We start from the raw sequence: 20,308 nt of genomic DNA, 5'->3' as shown, positions 1-20,308 counted from the left end.
GTTTTTATTCTCCGGAAGTTACAATAAAGAAATGTTAAATACACCATCCCTTTTACTGAATCCGTTTCTCTTTAGCTGAGAGGTCATAGCAAAACAGGTAACTGCAGAGACGGACAACCACCTCCGGTATTTTTACTTAAATTAGTCTAAGTCTTCCAAATACATTTTTATTAACATGAGAGAAAAATAATTTTCTTCAAAAAAAATTTTCAGATTAGTGGTTGCCAGGAGTGTGAGGGGAAGAGGATGGGGGACGGGGTTGGTTGGTTGGTTTTTTGAGGTGGTGATAATGTTCTGGAATTAGAAACTGACGACGGCTGCACAACGAGAATGGGCTAAAAGCCGCTGAACTGTATGCTCTAAAATGCTTAAAACAGCGAGTTTCGTTATGCTGATTTTATCTCAATTAAAAAATTACTTTTCGAGGGGCACCCGGCTGGGTCTGTCCGTGGAGCACATGACTCCTGATCTTGGGGTTGTGAGTTCGAGCCCCACACTGGTATAAAGATTACTTAAAATAAGATCTCTAGAACAAATAAGGGTGTAAAGATTACTGAAAATAAGATCTTTAGAACAAACAATTTTCAAAAAAGAAGTTTTTTTTCATGACTCAAAGTAAAAAGTGTTTCAATGTGTTTTCAAGACAGAAACCTGCGGGATTTTAATAGGACTATTACAGAGTCACAGTAATTGTGTGCAAAAGGCATCACCACCAAGCTCTCCCACCTGATCTAGGCCAAAGGCGGTGGAGAGTGAAAGACAAGGGATGGAGAAGGGACGAGGTTTAAAATACACACCAGCGGGAACCTGGGTGGCTTAGTGGGTTAAAGCCTCTGCTTTCGGCGTAGGTCATGATCTCAGGGTCCTTGGATCGGGGCCCCGCATCAGGTTCTCTGCTCAGCAGGGAGCCTGCTTCCCCCACCCTCTCTCTCTCTCTGCCTGCCTCTCTGCCTACTTGTGATCTCTATCCGTCAAATAAATAATAAAAAAATCTTAAAAAAATAAAATACATACCAGCTATGGGGCGCCTGGCTTGGCTCGGTCGGCAGGGTATGGGACTCTCAGTCTCAGGGTCGTGAGCTAGAGCCCCTGGGGACAAAGGTTACTTTAAAACACACACACACACACACACACAACACCCACCCACCCCTGAACTGGAAAAGAAGTTACCTGGACCGAGCCCAGGGCCGGATGGGAAACTTGTTACAGCTGACACGCATGAGACAAAAGCAAACGTCGATTTCACAGCAAGCGTTTTACTCCTAGGACTGAACAAAATCCAACCGTTTCCACTGTAACAGATCTTCTCCATGATACAAGTGCAGTAACACCCCAGGAAAAGCGGAAATTTTTCTTCACCAGAAATGTCACTTATGCATCAGACAAAATTACTGTTGCCGTGGGAATTGTAACATGAGTTTCCTGGACTTCAAATTAAAAAACACACACAAACGGAAACGTAAAAATCTACCGGCAGATTTTGCTCCCATTTAACAAAACTTTTTTTTTTTTTTTTCCGAGAACTGTTCTATCAAATTAGCTTCCCCACTCCCCACCCCGGTTCTATTAAGAGCTTTCCTTACATTTCATACTTTTTTGTTAGTAAGGACAAATGGCTTTGGCATTATCCTCAAGATGAAAATCTGCTCTCTGACAAACTCTTTAATTGAATTAGATTCCTTTAATCAGAAAGGATTAACCAATTGAAATTTTACTGAATGACTTCAGTTCCCAAAACTCTGCGAGAAAGTCTGTTCTGAAGGCCAGACAGAAAGCCTGCCCCGGGGCCCTCCCAACTGTGACCCCTGAGGAGGAGGGCCCTGATGCCCTGACGTCTGGGGCCTCAGAGCACCCTTGTGTGAGCAAGGAGCCAGGTGATGGACGGGGCCGCAGGACACTGGGAACCACGCACGGAGACGATAAGCTGATTTGCAGAGGCACACGCCAGTGCCGAGCTGAGGACCACAGACCCACTACCTCGGTAGAAGCCAGTGTGCCCCACGGGTGCTCACGGCATGGTGGGGTCTGTCACTTCTCTGTGCTCAGTCTGTCACTCTCTGTGCCCCTGTGCTCAGTGTCTGGGTCACAGAAGGAATATGAAACTGTCTCAGCCCCTTGCTCAGCTGATGACACAGAAGCTCCCTGTCCCAGGTCACGACATCAGAGCAGGATGCTTGCCTGGTCGGCCCCTCCCCCAAAGCCCCCACCTGGACACGTGTCCCCAGAAAGTTGTGCTGGCTCCTCTACCTCAGTGGGCCTCAGCCAGCTAGACCCTTGATACATTTCACTTGTTCTCCTGATCCTCTGGCTGCCCACAACAGGAGAGTGAGACGCAAATACGAATCTGGGGATTAGGGTATGACACGGGACATGTATGGAGCGCGCCGACCTCCTGTTGTCTTCACATGCTGTGCTAGGGGCTTCCCGGATGTGACAGCACTGAAGCCTAGTGAGGACACTCTTGGACGGCCCCTGGGCCCCAACCTCATGGGCACAGAAGGGACCTACTCCATATGTGCTGAACATACGACATTTCTGAATTCAGTGGTTCTGAAAAGCCACAGACACACCAGCAGAACAAGCTCTTTGAAGCCTGACGGATGGGAATTATCCTGGGAACAGAGACGCTGAGCACTTCCTGGGCCGGCCTGGAAGGACAGGCCATCCTGCTGCCCACTGCTACTTTCGTCCCCATCCTTTGCACGGTCCCCTTGGGAAAATACAGAAAGGCAGGAAGGATGACAGCAGAATTACCCACAATCCTGCTGCCCAGATGTCACGCCGCGCACCAGGCACCGCAGTCAGGGAGTCGGGCCTCTCAGAGCACAGGAAGATCGACACGCGTCAGCTCCTGCGGCTTCAGAGAAATCACTGACCAAGTCAGATGCGGACCAGCGTCAGGCCGAAGAGGTGCCTGCCAACACTAACCGGCATTTTCCAAACTTGCTCAAAACCAGGAGGGAGCCTTTATTTCTTCTCCCTGCTTCACATAGTTTAACGCTGTCTAATTGAAATAGCAGGAACGAGGCCAACCGGCCCCGCGGCTCCAGGCTCTTGGGCCAAGGAACAGAAATGTATTTTTAGTCAGCAGAGCAAGGCGTGATTCAAGTACGACAGGCCCCCAGGCCAAGCTGGGGGCCCTGCCCATCTCTGGCACGGCCGGCTCGGAGTCACCTGCCGTGCTCGCGCACCCAGTGCATGGGGGCCCAAAAAGGAAAAGAGCACAGGCACGGGCATCTGGGTGCAGTCTCAGTCCCACCTCTTGACTCGGCAACTTACAGGAAGTCAGGGATCCTCGGTTTCCTGTTAGTGACACAAAGATGTTCTCTGTGTCCCTGGTTTCCTCCCCGAGGGAAGGCAGTGCTTCTCACCCTTGAATGAGTGCGCAGAGGCCAAGGGACCTTCCTAAAGCAGCTTCTGATCCAGCGTGGCTGAGCTGAGGCCCGAGATTCTGCATTTCCAATGAGCCCAGAGAAGGTAGGACACTGTTAACCCAGGAACCATACTTTTAGTAACAAGAAGTTAAAAGCATCTTCTAGTGCCTTCCTCTATGAACATACAAGGGAGCATCACATCCTTAATTAGCCTCTGGTATGGGTAACTCATTTAATTTAGCAGCAGTTCAACACTTTCCAGATGCTGGACACAGGGGCGGATGGGTACAAAGACACAGTCGGACCCCTGCCTGCCCATCCTGGGACAAAAGGCCACAACCTTCATTCCAGCACTCCACAGAAACAAGGACTGCCCCCCAGATCCCGTGGCCCTACAGATAAGATCATGCCAGGGCCCCAGGGGCCGTGTGACGGGCGGCCACAAGCCAGAAGCAGCAGCCACCATCTATCAAACACCTCCCAGGTGTCTGGCATGATGCCAGGAGTTTCCTATACTACAATGCACTTCTCTTGGACCTCTGGTTCACCTTTCCCTTGTGTAAAGGACTAAGGAAACTCTGTAAATGAGGACAATGAGGTTTGGAGAGAGAAAGCTGTTTGTCCGGGACATGGAGCTGGGGCCGTCATTCTAACTAACCCTTTGCTATTTCAATCCTGCAATGCCTTGAAAAGGGTTAAGCTCGACACCCCATCTCATAAGGACGGAGCACTTCCCCAGCACAGGGCCTGTTGCCAGCAAAAACCCGACACCTGCAAGCTACAAGAGCCATCACATGGATGACGTCTTCCCACCAGGTCCCTCTGCTCTGCCTGCCAAGCATCAGTGTCGAGAAAAGATACGTGCAGGGGAGCAAACGAGCTCTCACACCGGCAGAACCAAAATCAAATAAAAAGAGGGCTGGTGTGGAAAAAAGGAAATTTAGTGTGAAGAGAAAGGTGTTCTGCAGAGGCTGTCCACAGAAATGTGGTTTAGAAAACTGCTGGGACCCACAGCGGGTTCATCCAGAAAGACCTCTGTGCTGGTTTCAAACAAGTGAGCCTCCCGCCCCCCACTGAGGGCTGAAGTGGGCATCACTCCTGAGCAAAAGCTCTTAGCAGTTCCGAGGAGAGCACGTCTTACTTTCATCCTCCCTTCCTTTTTCATTTAAGTCCCTTTATAGCCTTTTTCATTTCCAGCGCGCTGTTGAACACTTGACCACATCAACAGATTCCTTACTTTTAGCTTGATTTCAGAGGCCTGGGGTATTTTTTTTTTTAAGCTGTAAAAGTGAACTAGGTCACATGATGAGGTCCAGTGCCACAAACATGAGCTTGCTGTCTTATAATTCGCATGGCTTCCTTTAACTCCAGCTCATTCACTCCAAGTTGCAATTTACCCAGGATACTTACTTAGTATCCTGGATACTTACTAAGATACTTACTAAGTCTATGTATCAATTAAGACCAATTTCCCCCCAAGTCAGGTGAGGCGAGTCTTCCAGGTTTCAACATAACAGCAAGCAAGGTACTTGTCGTGAGCACTGTGGGGCTCTGTGGAGATAGGCTGTTCTGCACCAGCGAGCACAGGGACACAAGTTTGCCTGCCACCAAATGTCAGCAAGACAATACCATGGCCTCAAGACCCAGCCCAGGGTTCCCCGAGGGGCACCACTTACAGGAAGAGAGAGACGATGTGAGATGAAGCAGCACCCAGGGATGGCACGGCTGTCAGCTCATTGTTATTGAGGTACCTGTAACAACAACAAGACATTTCTCACTTAAGACAGCTGTTTGAAAAATTTCACATATACAAAGTAAGTCAAAAAACACTGCTGAGGGGCGCCTGGGTGGCTCAGTGGGTTAAGGCCTCTGCCTTCAGCTCAGGTCATGATCCCAGGGACATGGGATCGAGCCCCACATCGGGCTCTCTGCTCAATGGGGACCTTGCTTCCTCCTCTCTCTCTCTCTGCCTCTCTGTCTACTTTTGATCTCTGTCTATAAAATAAATAAATAAAATCTTAAAAACAAAAAACAAAAAAACACTGCTGAGTTGGCCATGGGAAGATGATACTGCAACGTTCACTAAAAGATAAAGAATTTTAAGATTTTATTTATTTGACAGAGAGAGAGAGCATGAACAAGGAGAGGGGCAGAAGCAGAGGGAGAAGCAGGCTCCCCACCGAGCAGGGAGCCCGATGTAGGGATCAATCCCAGGACCCAGGGATCAAGACCGGAGCTGAAGACAGACGCTTAACCAACTGAGCCACCCAGGTGACCCAAAAGATAAAGGATTTTAAAAGAGACCTTTTAAAGATAGTTAAGTCACATGAGCTCACAAAAACGAACCATCTGTCACAACTATGGTTTAGAAACACACTCTCGGGGGGTGCTACCTATCTTCCAGATTCTCACCTAGCTCCAAATTCAACACTCACAAACAGAGCAGTAACGAAAGGTCAAGGTATGTGGGGCAGAACAAAAGCCCCCCGAAACCATTGACGAGGGTGGTCCTGGTGGGCTGGAAGAGTCAGAAAAGGATTTGGGGAGAAAGACCATCCCTTCCTGGTTGCTCTTCCCCATCTGAGACACGGGGTTCTGCGAAGTACAGCTCTGCCTTCGCCAAAGGGCGGCACCCTCATACCCAGGGCCAGAGCCTCCCCCATGGTCAGAGTTCCCAGGAGCTCGGGACATGTGGGCCACTTATTCCACTGCCTCAGCTGTGCAACAAGTATCAAGGAAGCTGGACTTGGGCAGTCCCATCTACTTGGGGTTCCAGCGTCCCTGAAGTCGGATGAAGCCTCCAGGCACATTTTCCAGGCATGCGTACATACAGACACACACTTTTGCACAAAGACATTTTGAAAACCCTCCCCAGACCAGACATGCTCTCCAAAGCCCCTCTCTCGCTCCAGCCGTCTAAATCTTCATGAAAGGGAAAGCCCGCAAACCAAAACACAGTTTGCTGGGTCTGCCCCCAGAGGCTCTGCAATCCAGCCTCCTTACATGGACATGTATTTCCAAATCTGGGGAGAGAATCCAAAATCAGACTTGCAAAGTGAGCCCAAAAATCCTTAAGAAAGCCAGAGCACAGGGATCCAGCTTTCAGCTGGGTGACAAACTGGAAAGAAACTGTATCTGAGATGCAGAATCAAAGGAGTAACACTAGGTTATCTTACTCTTTTTTTTTTCCTTAAGAGACTGTGTGCTTACATGGACCATCTTGTTACTGTTTAAAGACAAGGCTGCTGAAGTGACAGCTGCAGTCATATAAGTATACAGCTAGTATTGGCTTGAATAGAATAATCTGGTTGTCTGCCATCTTCTATAGACGTGAACAGGAGGAGAAAAAAAAAAAGGAAAAGGCCTTGAATTATCCCATTTGCTTTCTTCAGTGCCAAAGCCAGTTAGAGATGAGGCTTGGCAATTACTGGGCCATGGGACACAGAACGTCTGTTTCAATAGCTTCATGACTGAAGCATCTGGCAGAGAGAAAGCAGATCCGTATCATGTGGCAAATCCCTTCTTCACTTAAAGGGCCCTTGTCTGTGTGCTGAAGTAGACAATTAATTACTTTAACAGTCTCTTATCTGACGGCCCCCGGAATCGGCCTGTTTCTGCTTCCCCTCTTCGCTGCTCCACCCTGCAGTGATCCACTTCCCATCTTGGTGTGGGGATGATGAACACTCTCCAGCGGCTTTAATCTCCGCTAATACACTTTCACGGTACCATCAATGCACTTCGTACTCGAGGAGACCCCTCAGATCCTTGCAGAGCAAGGGAAAGTAACATCAGGGCCAGCTGCCAATGAGGTAGCTTGTGTAGGAAGTCTTTAGTGCCTAGAGATCTGTTCTAGAACACGACGACAGTGCTAGTAATAATGCTGGCCGCAGCTAACCGATGGAGGGGCTGCTAGGTGCCAGGCACGGTTCTAAGAGCTTTCCAGCGCATTAATTCATCTTTAGACCCCTACAGGGTAAGAAGTCCCATGGACATCCCCATTGTACCAAGGAGGAAATGGAAACACTGAGGTGTGGACTAATTTGATGGTCGCCGTAGTAAGTGGCAGTGGCCCAGGGAGTGTAGCTTCCCAAGTCTACCTTCTTAACCACTCACTACCCTCTATTTCTTCATAATTACAGCAGCAACTCCACATGCATGATGCAACTGCATCATTACCACTCAGACTCAGGTACCAAGTCCTTGTGCTGGTCCCTACCCTGCAGCTAAGGGCTGTAGGTCAACTTTCAGTTGCAATCACGTGACTAAGGCCACACAACTAGATAGCGGCACAGGCAAGAGCAGAACCCAAGAATGGCTGCCAATCAGAGACAAGCCACGAGTGGCAAGGCCAGCAAGCCAGAAGGCTCCTAAACCCTCAGGGAACATGGTGGCTGTGCCTCAGGCTGCTTAGGATCCGACTTGATGCTAAACCTGAAACCGGCAGCTCGGTCCTCTCTGTGGGGGAACTTCTGAACGACCTCGGTCTCAGGCTGGCCCCACCACACATACAACAAACTGCTCCCCCTGACTTCACAGAAATCAATGAACAAGGAAAAGGGGCAGCACAGTAATATGTCAAATGCTGCCCGAACTGCTGGAAGAGGAGCATATAGGTGCCGTAGTGCTACCAATAAATGGGGAATTTTCTATCTAGACTGGCAGTCTGCAGATACAGGCAGAGATCACAGGCTCTGGCCCCAGCAGGGCAGCTCGATCTACACAGAGGACAGGCGGCGTCCAAAGGAGGAGAGCTGCGTGGCCCACCCACCTCTCGATCATTCCTACATAAAAAGCACCGCTGGTTCAATGTAAATCAGTTGGCCTGCCACTACTGGCATTCTCTGTGTGCCCTGTTCCCTGTAAACGCGAGAACGGTATCCTCAGAAGGCAGTGGAGACCACACTCGCTCTGAGACACAACCAACTTGCCAGCCCGAAATAGAGACTGGTCAAAAATAGTATGGCCAGAGCTTGGAGGGAAAGCTGAGCGCAGTCTCCATGAATCAGGAAACTAGGGATTTAGGACAGGGTTTGATGAATCCTTCTGATTACCTAGGTGTGTGCAGTCTTCTACCTTTCACACTCCCCCCACATTTGCTCCCATCTGAGGTCCTAAAAGCCCTTCTAAAATGTCTTGCTTTTTGAACTGACTTTTCCTGATGATTCAGGACCAAGAACTGCCTCCCTCAGGTGCATCAGATCACGAATCATGGCCCAACCCTAGAGCTGGAAGAGGTGTAAATAAGGGAAATGGGGCTCCAAGGACTGCCTCACCGCAGGGCAGAACCGAGACTTGGGCCTTTTCCAGCTCACCCATCGTAAGGTGAACATAGGCCTTCTGGACTCTCTGAAATATCCCGTTACTCAGCTTGCCGAAAGGAAGTTCTTGCATTCTGTAAGATGCAAAATGCTAGGAAGAGCGTTTTGGAGTAGTTTAATTAGTATCTCAATCAAGTGAGGCTCCCACAGACAATGAAAACAAACCCAAGGAGTGATTTTGGGTTATAGGGCTTTTCGGCCTTTTTGTTTGTTTTTTTAATTGCCGTATTATTTATTGAATAGCTGATCTAAGCACACAGTAAAATTTTCAAACTGTTTCAAAAGAGAACAAGCAGGAATATACAACGAGACCTGCAGATTCCTCGTACTTCAGTCCTCTGGGCGGCCTCCAAGAGGAAATGTGGGCTGCCAGCTCCGAGAGATGCATGCATGTTTCTCTTTTACACAGATGCTTGTGAATTATACAGACTGTTCTAGAGCACAGCTTCCCTCAGCAATACATCTTGTAGATCTCCCCCTGTTCTTCTGACCAGCTGCAGAGTACTTCCTCTGCGGGCATGAATGAACTATCACTTATTTAGCCAATCCGCTAAGGGGAGGCATTTGGGGTGCTGCCACAGGCAAGGAGAGAGCTGCCCTTCATAACACAGTGGAGCAGAAAGTTGAAACTTCCGTTAGCTTTGCTTTTTCCAAGGGACAAAGTCATCCATAACAGGGAGGAGCCAAGGTTTTGGAGTCAGAGTCACATTATCGGTAACTATTATGAAGGCTTTTAGCTCCTTAAGACTAAGGCATACTGATAATGATACATAATGCTACATCGTTTCTGTACCAGAAGGCCAGATGTGCTTGGTTCAGGACAGGGATGGAGGGGGTAGTTACATTAAGTGAGCAATTGCAAACAAGAACACTAAGGGTGGAGTTTGCGCAGAAGGCCCTCCGCTGAATGCCCGATGCCAACATGCACCATCTCACTGGGTCACATGCCAACCCTTTGAGGAAGGCACTGAAGTTCCCTCTACCTTACAAGAAGAAACTGAGGCACCGTGAGAGAGCAGTGGGGCGGGGGTTATTAGGAGGGGACATTTACAGTTCGGATCTGCAAACCAGATAGCTCTGGGTTCATTCAACCCCAATCTGACCCTTTAGCAAGTGAAGGGCCTACAGTGGGTCAGTTAACCTTACTGTGCCTTAGTTTCCTCTGCAAAAACAAAACAAAACAAAAAAAACCGTAAACAACATCAGGATCAACTTCATAGGGTTGTGGCAGGACCCGGCTGAAATAATTAAACCTAGCAGCTTAGGATCGAGCCAGAAATAGAGTAAATGCTTAACAGGTGGTGGTAATTCGCAGCCAAAGAGCAGTGCCTCAAAAAGATACCCCTGGTTCTTCCAGCCCTCCCTTTAAAAAAAAAAAAAAAAAAAAAAAAAAAAAACACACACACACACACACACACGTACGTACGTATGTACGTACGTACGTTGGGGGGAGCAGGATCCTGAGACACCGGAGAGTGAGCCATAAATACCCAGAGGCAGGGCACACTCAGGCTTCCCGGCCGCCATGAGGAACATTTTAGGTCAACGGCCCTGGAAAGCACACAGCAGCGCCCACAGTGAGCATTCTCGGGCCAGGCAGCAAGCACGTGACCTGCAAGCAGCTCTTAAAGAGGACGGTATAAATAGCCCCTCTTATTAATAGAGGAGCCTGGCCGTCCAGGACCCCTGGCTGGAGGCCCTCCCTGGTGGGCTTTCCTCAGAGTTGTGGGCGGCACAGACCGTGCGGCTTGGCAGCAGCTGCTCAAGCGTCCTCATGGCCTCCAGGGGCCTCCAACAGCCTTGCTTTCTCTCGCCAATGGGCCACGATGGACTGTGGTTCCAGACCTCCAATATAAAACCACTGCTAAACCACCGCCTGCTGCTTTGCCAGCCTGTGGTTCTCCTCTCACCGAGGTTTCCAGACTCAAAGGGAGGGCTGTGCTGGGTTTAAGAGAGCTGATGGCTCCCAGGAAGGCCTTGAACCCACTTAATTTAGAAGCAACTGTATGTCAACTATGACTTTTTTTTGTTCTGTTCTTCAATATCCTTTCCCACCTCCCTACCCCTTACTCCTTTTTACCCTCTGCCTCCACTGTGGATCAGAATTCCCTCCAGAAAAGGCCCAGATCTGCATTAGTGAGAAGTTCCACTGCCCTGGGCTCCGGGGAACTCATCTTGACGATCCTGGTGTGACACCAGGAACTGTAAGCGGTCATAGTGGTAAGAGGCCCTCAAGGATTTGTTTCTTAATAACATGCCCAGCTTGGGGGGCTATGTGCTTCCAAATGTTGCAGAAGGAAATAACACTCAGTAGCCTCACCATGTGCAACGCTGCGGACATCACCTCCAGTTTAATAATTCTAGTACCACTGGCCATGTGTTCATACATCCACGTTGCAGACAGGGAAAAGCAGCACTGAGGCACTAAGTTAACTCATCCAACGACACAGACCAGCAAAGAACAAAACCACAACTCAAATCCAGGTCTGTCTACTACCAAAATTTGTGTGTTTTCCACTACACCACACTGTATCCAAAAGATGCAATCTCTGTCTTCGGGCCTCCCACACTAGGAAGGGAGTGGTGGCACAGGAGTAGACTGAGGCGGGCGGGTAGGCCTATTTGACCACTTGCTAGCATGCAATCCCGGCCACGCCCTCATGCCTTGGTTCCGTCGCCTGTCTGGGGAAGGTGGCAGCGACAATAAGGAGGACAGCTGTGCTTAGGACAATGGCTAGCTAAGGTCAACCTTCATGAGTGTCATATCAGAAGATGAAGGAGAGCAGTCGTCACACACAGAACAACGAGCTCGGGATGCGGGCAGGGGCCTCATCTGGCTCACGAATGCAGCAGGAGTTCCGAGGACGGAGCAAATTCAAGGTGGAGGCAGAAGGGGCTATTTTATTAGGTCAAATTTGCACAGTGACCCACCTCCCGCTTTCTTGCTCCCTCCACTGGCTGTTGACTAGGGTTCTGGACAGAATATTCCAAGGGATTCAAGGGATCCTTCCAACTATGAAGTTCTTTTAACTTTGGAAGTTTAAACCGTTTTTAAAGACACATGGAAATCATAACCTCAATTTGGAGAATCTGGAGATGGGGCTAGGGGATGCTGGTATTTTGCCAATTGCACCAAGGGATAAAATTAAGTCTTGTTTAGATAAATCATCCAACAATGAAATCAAAGAATAATAAACAAAGACTTCTATCCATTACATATAAGGACCAAAATGTGTAAACCACTTACCTAATAGTATCTTTTTTTTTTTTTTAATATTTTATTTATTTATTTGACAGAGATCACAAGTAGGCAGAGAGGCAGGTAGAGAGAGAGGAGGAAGCAGGCTCCCCATGGAGCAGAGAACCCGATGTGGGGCTTGATCCCAGGACCCTGGGATCATGACCTGAGCTGAAGGCAGAGGCTTTAACCCACTGAGCCACCCAGGCGCCCCTTACCTAATAGTATCTAATAAAAATCACTGAAAATAGAAGCACAACAGGGTGAATAATTTGTAGACTATGCATGTGCAGTAGGTTTTGCATAAAAACTGAAGTGGTGCCTGGGTGGCTCACTTGGTTAAGAGACTACCTTAGGCTGTGGTCATGACCCTGGAGTCCCAGATCGAGCCCCACATCGGGCTCCCTGCTCAGAGGGGAGCCTGCTTCTTCCTCTCTGACCCTCACCCACCATGTGCGCTCTCTCTCTCTCTCATTGTCTCTCTCAAATAAATAAAAATAAATAGATACACAAAATAAAAATTTAAGTGGGACATCTAAAAAATTTTAACTTCCATGACAAAGTATTCAAAAATGTGAAGATTAAGTACAAAAAAGATAGAAAACTGTTAAGATGTATATACAGTTTGATCTCCAAATTCTATGTGTAGAAATATCTATTTTCACAAAGCATTCATAATGGTTATTTCGCCTGGTGATTTGAATTAGTCTTTACTTATTTCTAGACTCTCTTAATTTCCTGCCGTGGTTATGTACGACTTACAGAGAGTTTCTCTAAAGTCCCTGTGAACTAAAATCCTGATAACACCAACTTCTATGTTAAAAGTAGAGTTCTTGGGGCGCCTGGGTGGCTCAGTGGGTTAAAGCCCCTGCCTTCAGCTCGGGTCATGATCCCAGGGTCCTGGGATCAAGCCCTGCATCGGGCTCTCTGCTCGGCGGGGAGCCTGCTTTCCCCCTCTCTGTTTCTCTCCCTGCCTCTCTGCCTGCTTGGGATCTCTCTCTGTCAAATAAATAAATAAAATCTTTAAAAAAAAAAAAAAAAAAAGTAGAGTTCTTGGGGTTCCTGGGTGGCTCAGTGGGTTAAGCCTCTGCCTTCGGCTCAGGTCATGATCCCAGGGTCCTGGGATCCAGCCCTGCATCGGGCTGTCTGCTCAGCAGGGAGCCTGCTTCACCTTCTCTCTGCCTGCCTCTCTGCCTACTTGTGATCTCTGTCTCTCTCTCTCTCTCTCTCTGTGTCAAATAAATAAATAAATAAAATCTTTAAAAAAAAAAAAAAAGGCAGAGTTCTTCACAGCCAAGAAGAACGAAAGAGGGAGGCCTGATTTACAGGACCCTGCATAAGGCAGGGGACTGGCTGAGAGTGCTGATGGGAGGGGACAAGCCAGCCCTGTCTTCCACTTTCCTGCATCTGTGTTTCCTGGGGAAGTGGAGGTAGTGGGCTGGCACATATGCTTGGGCTCAGGGGGCTACCTCCCCAGCAACGGCAGGGGCAGAAGCAGGCGGGTGTGCTGACACAGAGGGTCCACAAGGTTTCCACAAGGGAGGGGACTCTCCTATCCGACCCCCCACATCCCCGTGATTTCTCTGGGATTCTAGTGTGCCCATGAGAAGGGAGGGGCTACAGGGAAGGAGCACAGAAAGCTGGCAAGCTTAGACTGCTGATCCAGGTGGGGTGAGAGGGTTTCCCCAGGAGCTCTTAGTCCCCCACCCTCAAATGGAAGTTTAGGAGAAAGCACTCACACTTCCTGTAGATTCGGCAAGTCCTCAAAACCAGCAGGGTCAATCTCAGAAAGTTTATTATAGCTCAGGTTTCTGGTAAAGGAAGAGCAAAAAAAATTAGTAATTAATTAATTAAATCAACATGAAACATTAAACCCCAAATCCAGAATGCTTCTACTCTGCCCCCAGACCAGGCCCTCTCCCTTGTAACTGCCCCTATCATCCCATACGTTATTTGAAGTAACCTTAGTAATACTGAGATTTACAGACAGAGCTCCTCCCCACATACATCCAGAAACAAGTCACTGTGAAAATCTCAAATCACTGAAATCAGCGAAACCCAAATGGATTTCAATCAATATAACTTCACCACTTAGCAACTTCTAAAGGTAAGTCAGTCCTCTATCTATGTTAGAGTGTGCTGATCCAAATATTTTGCACCAAATCAGATCCAAGGCTATTCTGAATGCCATTTTAAAAATCAGTATTTTAGTAAAACATCAAATATCGTGTAGTGCAGAAAAGGAGGGGTCAGGAATCGACCCTTTACTGTCTACAAATCAGTGGTTCTCAGCCAGGGATGGTGTTGGCAATATCTAGAGACATTTTTGTTGTTACAACTGCAGAGGAAAGGCGGGGCATAGGGTTGCTACACACATCTAGTGTGTGTAGGCCAGCGATGCCGCTCAACATCCCACAATGGCACAGGACAGCCCTTCACAACAATCACCCAGCCCTGAGTGCCAATGCTAATATTCAGGGCTTGAGAAACCGTGGTCTGAGCAAGAGCTGATGATGGCAATCACTAAGATGCACATTCCAAGTTGAAGGAACTGCTTAGAAAGTTGAGACCTTATTAGACCTTAATCATAAGGCTATCCATGAACATGACGCGCCCATCAACGAATAAATACTGGGAGTGGCAGTCACACAAGAGAGAGGAGCTTCGGTTATGGGGAATTCACGGCTGGTCTTAACCAAAGGCAGTTGAAAGCCTCCCATGCAAGCAACCTTCTCAAGAAGATGGCACCTGCCGAGATCATTCAGAATGACCTCTCTCTCCTCTCATCCTCCAGCGAGACCCTTAGACAAGGAGCAAGCAAGCTGACCCGTGTTCAGTCAGCCAAGCATCTCAGATCAGCCCTAAGGCTACCAGTTTGATCTTTCAGGAACAGAAATCCAGAGACGTGGTCCAAATGGGACCTGGTGCACACTGTGCCTTGCTCCCTGCCACCAAAACACACCCAGTCCCACGTACGCCGAAGAGGTCAGCATTATTCATCTCAGCTATTAATCCCCTTGGCATTGATGCCAAGCAACGGAACTGCGAATCGTGAGTTTCAAGTCTATCATTTAGGCAGCACGTTAAGTGGCAACTAGCTTTTAAACTTCCTCCAGAGACATTCCAATCAATACTAACCTACAGCTGATAGCCATTTCACTGTCGACTCAAGACATTCATCTAAATAAAAGTCAGACTGCACTTGAAATTAATGGTACATCTGTGTTCAGGGCACAGCCTGAATTAAAAGCAATTTGTCCAGAGATTATGTTACTATAAAAATTGAAGGTGGTAATTTTTTAAACCACATATTGAAGTCAAGTGCGAGCTTGTCTGTGCCTGGGGGTATTTACGATCGGGTACACAGAAATCAACAGGCTAGACGTGAAAAAGAAAATCCACAAACGGAGAGAATTCTCCCACATAAGAAAAAGGACTGGACAGAATGAAATTTTCTTCTATTTTGAGAGGGTTACCATAAACAAGAGGGCTGGAAATACTGTTTCTGGGTCTGGAGATAACGTGAGTTTACAGTATCTCCAAGGTTTGCATCATCATTGGTAATGAGAGCTACTGAGCTGGAGGAGACATCCAGGGAAGACTCAGAGGTCACAAAGGCAAGCAGGCAGGGTGGACGGTCACCTGCCAGGCATACAGAGAGGCCGACACAGAAGTACCTGCTGGCCCATCAAAAGGGGGAATTTGCTCCTGTCTCCAGAAACTAGGCCAATGCAGACCAGTCTTCATTTTGAAGAGAAGCTCAAACTCTGAATTCTTAGGTGAAATCCTTTCAATTCTTAAAAAACAAAAAAAACAAACAAAAATAAAGTAAATCTGGGTGGGTCAAACAGGCCACATCAGACTGAGGACCACCAGTTTTTAACCTCCCGTTCTGGGCCACCGACTCTTTAGGCTATTAAGTTCAAAATGCAAGTCTTGTTTCTGGCTTATAGATGTAGCCAGGGATAGAAGCAGTCTCTGGAATGAAATTCCTTCCCTTAGTCCCCACTCCAGGAGTGGTATTAGAATAAATCCATGTTTAAATCGCGACATCCCTTTGGTCCGTCGTCGTCATAAAGAGCAGACAAAATTTACTTAAATTTCAAAAACACTGTATAATTTCTGCTCATTAGGTGAGGCTCCTTGGAACAGGGTCTTCTGCAAGCTAGTCTTATGTGGAGCTGGGCAGTACAAGGCCCTCATGCTCAGATTCCAGCAAACAGCAACTAAGATGAAGACACCTGTATGTGGAAATCAAGGCCCTCCCTGGGCCCACCTGGAGGGGGCTACTTTTTGACATCGAATGAACTAGAAAAGCCATCCTATCAACAGATGAGTGTCAGAGACCGGTCTGAAGGGTCATTCTCCCAGAGTGGCCTATCAGCAATTACAGAGAGAGGACACAGCCCGGAGCTCAGGTCCCCTGCAACAGCTTTGACTTTTGGCCACAGAGATGCCCAGCTGTCAGGTCTGAGCAGCGACCCGTCCTGAAACCTGGGACAAGCGGGTGACCTTCAACTGCTGTATCAGGAAATGGGGAAAATATTTACTGCCGTCTCCTTGACAAATATAACCTGAAACGAAATCCTGAGACATTTTCTGGTTTGCTCATCCCAGCGAGACGAACTCTCCACACGTTTCTCTGGTGTGGTTTATACGAAACGTAGGAAGTTGCCATCTTCACCACGCTGAAGTGTGCAGCTCGGTGGCATGCAGTGTGGTCACGCTGGTGTGCAACCATCGCGACCATCCGGCTCCCCACCTTTGTCACCTCCAGCCGAGACTCTGTAGCCCATCAACACGGACGGCCCGTCCTCCTCCCAGCCCCCGGCAGCCTCCATTCTGCTTTCTGTCTCCGTGAATCGGGCTCCGCTGCGGACCTCATGTACCCGTCCTTTTCCGTCTGGCTTACTTCACTCAGCAACATGTCCTCAAGGTCCATCCGTGTTCCAGCCTGTGTCACAATTTCCTTTCTTTTTAGGGCCGAATAACATTCCATTTTGTGTGCCTGCACACACATACCCCGTGTTTTGTTTATCCACGCAGCAGCTAATTGGCCTGTGAGTTATGTCCACCTTTCCGCGATGATCAAGAACGCTATCGTCAGCACTGGTTTTTTTTTCTCCCGGCACAATTTTTTATTGAGACATAACTGACAGGTCCCCAACATCATGATATGATACCTCAGCATAATTCTTAGTTTTTTTTTTTTTTTAACTCTTTGACTGCTATGCTTATGGATACCACCCATTTCTCAACAGTTAAGGAAATACGTCTGTTCAGTCCAAGAATTGTGCAGGGAGGGTTGTGAATTCTCATGTTGGGTCAGAAGAACAATCGAAGGGTTAATTAGTTTAAAAAAAAACACACAAAAAAAACAAAAAACCTTTCACGAGGTCTCTCTTTCAGGTGGCAGCTGACACGCACACGAATTTAAAGCATCTCACGTATTTCTCCAAACACGATCACCCCTTCCCAGGCCCGACATCTGAATGTGTCTTCAGCTGAAGGCTTCAGATTCTCCTGTCAAAACAATTCATCTGTCAACAGGACAGATGCTGTCAGAAGCATTTCTGCACCTTTCAGTAGCAGAGAGGGCTGGAAAGAAACCCCCGGGAATTCAGTTACCGCCAATTGCAGCTTTCACTAAACATTTTGTCAGCCATTGTCATAACACAAATTTTCCCTGTTCCTCGTACAAAGGGTGCGTAGAGCTTGGAACAATCGGGCCCAGCCGTAGACATTCTTTCAGCTAATCCGCTGAAAGATGACTGTCCGGCCCACCATTTGGAGAACACACAGGAGGGACCTCTGCAGAGAATGGCTCAAGTTTTATCCCGGTTTTATCTGCGTCTGTGAAGCAAACTGTTCAACGGTGTGCGACAACAACCTGCTTGCTGAGCATTTTTCCTGACAAAGAACAGCCGAGCAGTCACCACCGTTACGGAAACCCTCGCCGTCCAACCCGACAGCCCGTGGCGGGCCATGCGGCTACTCACCGCCACACTGAAAGTAATTAAGATTACACAAAATTGGGGCACCTGGGTGGCTCAGTGGGTTAAAGCCTCTGCCTTCAGCTCAGGTCATGATCTCAGGGTCCTGGGATTGAGCCCAGTATCGGGCTCTCTGCTCAGCAGAGAGCCTGCTTCCCCCTCTCTCTCTGCCTGTCTCTCTGCCTACTTGTGATCTCTGTCTGTCAAATAAATAAATAAAATCTTTAAAAAAAAATTACACAAAATTAAGAATTCAGTTCCTTGGTCATGCTAGCTCCATTCCAAGCTTGCAACCGACACGGGAAGCTCACGGCTATGGTAAGGCCCAATGCAGACAGAGGACTTTGCCATCATGGCTGAAATTTCTACTAAACTGTCCTGTACTGAAATTGTTCAGGAATTAATACCTATTTCAAGTGAACTGGCACTTATGGAAGAAACTTGGATCTCTTACATAAAATTGAATTTCCTGATAATTCAAGAGCTTTGTTAAAAATGTGGTGGGAGATGGACACTGACCTTAATATACATCCTTTAGCCGCACAAAATTCTTAACCATCCCAACAGAGCAGAGGGCATTTGAAAATTCAATGCACTAGGAAGATACTCCATAAAAAATGCCCTCTGAGTGTAACTCTATAGGCTTAATCAGTATTTACATAATCGGACCAGCATCTTCCTGGATTACAACCAGAACCACATATTACAAACTTGGCAAACACTATTCAAAGCTGGCAAACAATAATTCATTGACTCCTTGGAAGCTGAGGGATAAAAAGTTCCGTTTGCTATTGAGTAAGCTGTGGTGAGGAAGTAACCCCAGCATCGTTAGACCGACGTAATGAGTACTTCCTCTTCAAATGCAAGCCTTGCTCACAGACCACTGACGGACACAGACAAAACCTCCTGCTCGGGAGAGCCGAGAAACCGCTGAGCTGTCTTTTTCAACATGACTAGGAATCCTAACTCATGGTGGAAGGAAGGGGTCCTAACTCCATGACAAGCTTTCCCTGGGGAGGGAGGTTTTTTAACTCAGTTTGGTTTCCAGGCCAGCCCGTTTCCCATTACTCAACCCCGTCTGGACCCCTGAATGTCATAGTACTTTGCGTATTTTAAGCCTTTGATATTTGCTAAACTGAGTAATACAGCCAGGAAGAGAAGTGTGAAGCCATCCAATGACCCATCTGGGGAGCACTACTGGGGCACCCAGGACTAGCCTGGAAACCCCTTATTTCTTGGAAAACCGGGGTCCCAGGCGTCCCTCTCTTCTGACCTCAAAAACTGTGCTTGCCACCCACTGAAAAAGGACTCACCTGCTTAGGACTCCCCGGGGAAAAAGTGATTGGTCCTTTCAAAGTTCAAGGGGTGTGAGTGAAGAAGAACATACAACTTGTTAAAGTTATTTAATCCCTTAATCTTTTAAGGCCATTTCTGCTGCATTCTTACCTTCTGAGAAGTTACATGTGGTACACATCCAGTTCCAATAAAATCACCACGTTAGGCTCCCTAGACCCACATTACAGGTTTTATGAGAATAAGGGATTTCTTTTTAAATCTACAATACTGAATGCTCTTATCTTTTTTTCTGTTGTGATGCTTTCCCCTCCTTGACCAAAAGCCACGACTGAAAGGCTGATAACATGCATTAAAGGCTTAGATGGAGAATAATAATAAAACTGCTTCTTAAATGGGAATCATGCCTCTGCCATCCTCACCCACGAATTCCCACTTGGGAGACGGTTTTGTACTTGCTGCCATCTTTCCTCAGGAAGTTAAGAAGCCCCACAGTCCCTAAACTGAGGCTTAGAAAAAGAAACACATTCTGCAAACTGTTAAAGGCAAAGTCACTCAGCTATCAACTCGCTACATACAGCTCATTTTGTAATTCGGTCAGATTTAAGAAAGTAAGGAATGAATCACAGTTACTTCCATTTTTGAAAGTGTTACACTGATAAATCTCTGTGCACACCAGGCCTGCTAGCAACTCAAAAAAGAAGAGATACTATGCTCCAGCCATATAAGGACCTCACAGTGAGTGCCTGCATTTACTCCTTAAAATTGACAATAGAAATCAGCATGGGCCTCTGAACTCTAACGCTTAACACATTATCTGACAGAAGTTACCCCTGCCTGTTTCCAGAATCCCAGAGGTCTCATATGTGCCTCCCTATCTTAATGGCTCGCACATCGTATCCCCACCCCACGGATAATTTCAATACAGGTCTAAGTCTTTGTCCTTTAGTAACAGACAGATGTCAAGTTCAACAAATATTCACTGTCTACAACGTATACTGCGCTGTGATAAATTCTAATACAAATGAGGGTAAGATCTAGTCTGTGTGACCTTACAGATCTAGTCTGTAACCTACTGGTCAGAAAAGACTC

General features: G+C 47.5%; 1 protein-coding gene across 1 annotated transcript in view; it reads right to left on the bottom strand.

Moving 5' to 3' along the window:
* LRIG1 (leucine rich repeats and immunoglobulin like domains 1) overlaps nucleotides 1-20,308 on the bottom strand; it is a 110,474-nt gene that overhangs the window by 59,478 nt on the left and 30,688 nt on the right. The window contains exons 2-3 of the mRNA XM_080801945.1: nucleotides 13,670-13,741; nucleotides 5,051-5,125 (exon numbers count right to left, since the gene is read on the bottom strand). Coding sequence (XP_080658071.1) covers nucleotides 5,051-5,125; nucleotides 13,670-13,741 — 147 coding nt within the window. The remainder of the gene's footprint in view (nucleotides 1-5,050; nucleotides 5,126-13,669; nucleotides 13,742-20,308) is intronic.

The sequence above is a fragment of the Martes martes genome (assembly GCF_963455335.1).
Source record: "Martes martes genome assembly, chromosome: 1".
NCBI classification, from domain to species: domain Eukaryota; kingdom Metazoa; phylum Chordata; class Mammalia; order Carnivora; family Mustelidae; genus Martes; species Martes martes.
The sequence above is the reverse complement of the archived record's forward strand: the minus strand, read 5'-3'. Positions and strand labels throughout refer to the sequence as shown.